The sequence below is a fragment of the Cuculus canorus genome, chromosome 1, assembly GCF_017976375.1.
Source record: "Cuculus canorus isolate bCucCan1 chromosome 1, bCucCan1.pri, whole genome shotgun sequence".
NCBI lineage: Eukaryota > Metazoa > Chordata > Aves > Cuculiformes > Cuculidae > Cuculus > Cuculus canorus.
Window position 1 is genome coordinate 165,085,237 of NC_071401.1, and position 6,253 is coordinate 165,091,489.

The 6,253-nt window shown below is 45.6% G+C and overlaps 2 protein-coding genes across 4 annotated transcripts in view; one reads left to right on the forward strand and one right to left on the reverse strand.

Moving 5' to 3' along the window:
• SLC6A15 (solute carrier family 6 member 15) overlaps window positions 1-4,977 on the reverse strand; it is a 41,881-nt gene extending 36,904 nt beyond the window's left edge. The window contains exon 1 of one of the 3 annotated variants that reach the window (XM_054054928.1): window positions 4,850-4,977. The gene's annotated coding sequence lies outside the window, so the exon portion shown is untranslated. Of the gene's footprint in view, window positions 1-3,861; window positions 3,886-4,609; window positions 4,743-4,849 lie in introns of those variants that run through there. The other 2 variants (XM_054054936.1, XM_054054945.1) reach the window with 2 other exon arrangements.
• Window positions 4,978-5,167: 190 nt separating this feature from the next.
• LOC128852235 (cuticle protein 16.5-like) lies at window positions 5,168-5,677 on the forward strand. Its single transcript, XM_054067068.1, has one exon. It carries the CDS (start codon window positions 5,168-5,170, stop codon window positions 5,675-5,677), a length of 510 nt encoding a protein of 169 aa, XP_053923043.1.
• Window positions 5,678-6,253: the final 576 nt, after the last annotated feature.

Sequence of the window (6,253 nt, forward strand, 5' to 3'; positions counted from 1 at the left end):
GGAAATCTGTGTACGGATAATTGTTTCAGCAAGAGTTACACTATGTTACAGTACTCATGCCATAGACTGAATTACTGCTGCAATGCAGCATTGTGTTCTTCGGCGGAAATAAGAATATGCACCATAGCCTTTTTGCATAGTCAAACCCATCTTTATCTGTCTACTGAAGCAGCCACTATGCTGCTCTTCAGAGTGAAGTACACGATCTAGCATTATGCCCTAGCAAGTTCAATACAGCCTGTCAGTAATGGACACAGATTTGATAAGTACTTAACTCAATGACAATGAAAAATAATAATATTCTATACAATGAAACTCACATTTCTCTACATACTTCAATGACGTTATCTGAGACATAGTGTGTGTTACAAATACTACACTACATTTTAAAAAATAAGAGCTCTTTGGGCTATCAGAGATTTGAAAGCATTAGAAAATATGAATGTGTTTTATTCTGGCATCTCTATACTAAATCATTTAGACTACAGCAAAACTATTTAAAGATGCAAGACTGAACTGACACCTGCTGTGAATATGGGTAGTAGCATAGACTTCAGCGACACTGGATCTGTTCAATATTGCTGGGAAATTTGCTCCCAGTTCCTACAACATATTCTTTCTGGCCTCACGTTACTTCAACAACCTCCACAGTCTCAAGTGCACACAATTTCTCTCACTGATTAGTGTCCTTAAATTTTGGTTACTGGAGAATGCGTTCTGCTATTATAAGACAAAATGTTTTCACAAGAGTAGTAAGATTTCTTTCTCAGAATTGTTCATTCTCAATAGATTTGATCTTAACAGGTTGTATGACTTCCTCAAAAGTCACTGTCCAAACAGAAATATCTAAAAAAGAAGATGTCACAACCTGGAGCTCTTGAGTATATCTTTTTTCATTTTCATTTCAAGTAATCTCTACAGACTTGATTGGCCTTACTGTAGTTTCTCACCTGCTTTCACAGATTTCTCAGTAGTTTCTTCTCACAAATCAACTTCACCTAAATACTTCACAGACTTACATGATGTGCTAACAGTAATTTTGCATTCAGATGGAGAAAACGTATCACTTATTCTGTAGTTTTTTGTTATATGTACCGTACTGAAAGAACTAATTCAATAGTTAACAATCCTCCAGATGATGCGAGTGAAGTAATCATCTCAGCAATCCTGACAATAATCTACCCTTGACTGCTCAAGTTCAAGAGGCATAACTGTTGGCAACTTGAAACATAATGTCCATTTTCCAAGTTCATCACATAAGCTACAACAGTACCATGACTTTAGTAAAAAATCCCATCATACTTCTAAGAAGGGAGAGGATATAGAAGTATATTAAATATTTCATTCAAATACTAAAGTTTTTTGAGTCACAAAATCAAGTACTGAAAGTTAGACCTTACCAGATATACAGCTGCCCTTAAGACTGGCCTCTCTGATTCAGAATGAATCCACTAGTACATCAAGTTGTCTTCCAGAAAAATGTATGTGATTACTTCTTTGTCTGTTTTTCATACACCAGCAAAGAAGCTGAACTGTTCATAGATAGGTTAGCAGAAATCTTGTTTCTCTTCAAATCTGATTATTTAATTTCATTATATATACCATGCTTTCAAGTTATGCTACCAATAAATCACTGTCTTTAAAAAGAAAATTATAAGTACCAATTCTTCTATGGAAAATCCAACCCTGTAAACTTCGTATTCCGATTACCCATCACTTCTGACACTTGAAATGCAAAAATAATACAATTTGTCAGGAGAAAAAACTATTTTCCTAAAGTGGGAAATAAACTACTGGCACCGTGAGTTAGATGCAAGGCTTTGTTGTACACAGCGTTATGCAAACCTTTTTTTTTCCCCACACAAAAAATAAGGAATACTTAGTCTTAAGAGCGAAGGATAAAAATTAAGTCCTCTGTTTCAGTGTAGGCTTCTGGAGAGTTCAGAACAGTTATTGCCTAAAGCAACAGTTCTGGCAATCACCACTGCTCTTTCATGCTACTTTGCATGGGCTTGTCAGGTTTTGAGCATCCAGCTCTTCAATAGAATAGTGTTCAGTTACCATTTGTTGATGATACTTTTTTTTCCCTAAATTATTCAAGAATGTTTCCTCTGTAAAGGCAAAGTTACTTTGAATCACATTTCAAGAAAGAAGGGAGTTGCTTAATTTCTGAGATGCCACTTGCTGATATGTCAAAATTATTCTGCAACAAACTGAGAATTCAGAGAATTTTAAAGTCACATGGGAAAGCTGCAACTGGTATCACCATTTTTATAATCCACTGCCTACAAACTTTATGAGTGAAGAACCCAAAATTGTTCTTCCAAAATAAACAGATATCTTGTCTTTTGGGGCAAGAACATTATTCCTTAATATAAGTGAAACAGTCAGTGTAAAGCAAAATAGCCGGAAACACAGGTGAATCTGTCTTTAAAGTTGTGGACATTTTTGGTTGGAGACTAGAGAATTCCTGAAAAAAAAAATCTTTCTTCCCAGAAAGACTCCTACCACAAATACTTCCCAAGTGACACAATTCAATACCACTACTCCAATATATAACAATTCCGTACATATCAAAAGGAATAGCTGAAAGTAGTAGATTGTGTTTCTGAATAACATGATTTTCTTTTCTGATAAATTCAACATCTTAAAAGTTTTGTGCATACAGAATTTTGTGATACATAGCAGAGAAAACAGAGTTGACAGAGTTGTTCTATTTACGTGGTCCTCATTTGAACTATTACATTTTTGCTTGCTTGCTTGCCTGTAAGAAAAAAAGACAACTGTAAGAATGACAAGACACTAAAGGTCAAAAGGAATCAGCTTATGCTGCAAAACGAGTTTCTAGATGCCTTAGCAGTTTCACTGTTGGTGGCAATTCTGAACAGCTATGGAATGGCTTGGATTTTTCACCCGCAGATCAAAACCAATGGGGTTTTTTTGTTCTTGAAGCTGAAGTGCAGAACTGAGCCCAAAGGGAGTGTGCGACACACACTGAATGCAGGCTGTAATTCTAGTGTTACCTTAATATGGTCTTTGTGTAAATCAAAATCTTGTATATTGGCCAAGACAACATTAAGCAACCTTTCCTGAGTATTTTTTTAAGGTTTCTTTTTAATGAGATGTTGATAATGGGAAATATACTACTAGACAGAAGAAAAAAAAAAAAAAGTACATCGTCATCATCTTTTAATCAAATGGACTAATCTGCAGAATACATCAAGTGCACACATGCATGACATCAGATAACAAAATCTTTACTTCCTTCATTTATACTTTTATTTGGAGGGGGAAACAGAGATTTGGATCCTGGTCCTATAGTGTGTCGTGGTGACATATTGACGGTGACACACTGTTTAAAAATAATTAGGTTTCTCTCAGAAATCAATAGTACAGCAGCAAGCTTGTTAGGTAGCGCTACCACACAGAAAATAAAATGGCTGATGAGGATGAGGTTTTGACTACAACATCTTTTACAAATAAAACTAAAGTCCAATTTACTTAAAGGGAACAAATGCCATTGCAAGCACCCATGTGGCAGGTAAAGTGTGACTGTGCAGACATATTTCAATTACCTCGTTTACTCCCACAGCAAAAGCAAGCCTAGCAAAGAAATTCCAGTTTACTATGATACTAGCAAAATCTGAACAAATCCAGTCAATGTGGAATAAGAAGAATTAATAAGAAAACTGAATAGAATAAATAAATCAACTGGGAGATGACTGTAGATATTAGACTGCAGGTGTTAATCTACCCCGTGGATATACCGTAGCGGAGAGGGCTGCAACCATTAAAATCCTTAATAGAAAATAAATCCAAGACGCGTAAAGGTTGAGATAAGGTCCTCATTAACATACCCACCCAAACAGGGCTGAAAGCAGGGTGCTCCAGCCCCCCCAAGCCGCGGGATGCGGGGATGCCGGAACGCGCGTCGCTTCCCGCCGGGCGCCGCCCAAGCTCCGCGCCGACGATGCAGCGCCCGGGCTTCCCCCCCGCAACCTCTGCGCCTCCACCCAGCGCTCAGACACCCCTCGCCCTCCCTCCCGCGACCGCATCCGCTGCTCCTTCAGCTGCCGGAGCGGCGAGGTTCGTCCCTGCGAGCCTCAAGCCGTGGGCGCAGCCACACGGTGCGGTGGAGATGGAGACAGCCCTCTCCATCCCCGCCGAAGAGGCGCTTTTACGCAACACGCGAGAGATGAATGAAATTGCTATCACGCAGGTTGGAATCATAGAATCACCAGGTTGGCAAAGACCTCTTGGATCATCGAGTCCAACCATCCCTATCTGCCACTAAACCGCGTCCCTGAGCACCTCTTCTACTCTTTTAAACACCTCCGGGGATGGGGACTCAACCCCCTCCTCTGGGCAGCCTCTGCCAGTGCCCCATGACCCTCGCTGGGAAAAATTTTACAGAATTTGTAAATCTGTAATGCGCGAAAAATTTTACAGAAGACGATGTCAGTTTCCCGCACCCTAGATAATAATGATAGTAATGATAATAATGATGATGATGATAACAATAGTAGTAGTAGGAGGAGGAGTAATAATAATAATAATAAGAATAGTAAATAATAATAAAATAGCACTCCTGTCCATGCTCATAACCCACCGCCAAGTTCAAACGCCGCTCCCAGCGGGCGCTCGCTATTGTCTCCCAGGGGCCGTCTCCCTCCCTGCGAGCGACCGCCTGGCGCCGGGGGAAAAAAGGCTGGGAGAACCCTCCACTCCTTCCCGAAGGAAAGCAGGACCCGCATCCCTCCCTCCCTCCCTCCCTCCCCGGCACCTCCTGCCCGTCCCCGCCCGGCGACGCTCGGTCGCTCCCCCCACGCCTCGCCCAGCGCTGCCTTACCTCGGGCTGCGGGGATGGGGGGTGCGAGCGGGGCTGAGCGGGGCTGAGCGGGCAGGCGGCGGCAGGCACGTGTGCCCGGCCCTGGCTGCGGCGGCGGCGCTTAAAGACAGACATAAAAGCGGCGGGGGGAGAGGAAGGGGGAGGGCAGCGCCGGACGGGGGAGCCGCACCCCCTGACGGAGGGAGGAGCGCCCCACGTTTGCCCCCCCCCCCCGCCCGCCGCCCCGCTCCGCCTGCAGCAGCATCTCCTGCGCCTGAGGCGGGCGGGGAGGAGGCAGGAGCGGCAGCGAGGGGAGGAGGGGGAGGATGAAGAGCCCCAATGCCCTGTGGCCGCGCCCCATCGCCGCGGGTGCTCCTGCCTTGCAGCCGTGCCCCATCTCCACGGGCGCCCCATCTCCGTGGGTGCCCCATATCCGTGGGTGCCCCTGCCACCTTCACGGCTGCCCCATCTCCGTGGGTGCCCCATCTCCACGGGCGCCCCATCTCCGCGGGTGCCCCATCTCCGCGGGTGCCCTATCTCCATGGGTACCCCATCTCTGTGGGTACCCCATCTCCACGGGTGCCCTATCTCCGTGGATACCCCATCTCTGTGGGTACCCCATTTCTGCAGGTGCCCCGTCTCCGCAGGCGCGCCAATTCCATGGGTGCCCCTGCCATCTCCACGGGTGCCCCATCTCCATGGGTGCCCCATCTCCGCAGGTGCCTCATCTCTGTGGGTGCCCCTGCGATCTCCATGGGTGCCCCCGCTATCTCAATGGGTGCCCCCGCTATCTCAATGGGATGCCCCATCTCCACAGGTGCCCCATCCCCATGGGTGCTGTATCTCTGAGGTCACCCCGCTGCCCGCATGTGTATCTTGTACTACATCTCATGCGCCTCTCACGGTGTCAGCAGGTAGTGGGATGCCGGCTGGGAGGGGGATGGAGGCAAGAAGCAGGCACACAACTGTGAGATTCCAAGGGGAACAAGGAGGTCTTCCAAAAGAAGAGGTTGAGTGGGAGGTGTGGGTCCAAAGAAGGAAGAGGGGTCCAGTCACAGCAGGTACCCCTGCCTGGTGGAGGTGGCTGGGAGGATCGAGGATGAAAATTCCAGCAAATAAAACTCTCTTAAGACTCGTTTTGGAGTTTTAGGAAGGAAGCATCCTTCATCAGGCCTAACCAACACGAGGGAGGGAGTGACCTCCATCAGTCATGTGCAGTGAGGCAAGAGCTGGTTACAGAATGTATGTCACACTTCAATGAGGATGAGGGATGGAGACATGGCAGGGGGGAGCCTGGAGAGCAAAAGGAAGGAGGGGGACCACGAGGAAGATGGAAGGCACCAACCAGTACATGTGGCAATGGTACAAGAGTCTTTTAGCCCAGACTTCTGCTGCCGCAACCAGGTGAAAATGATGTTTAAAACC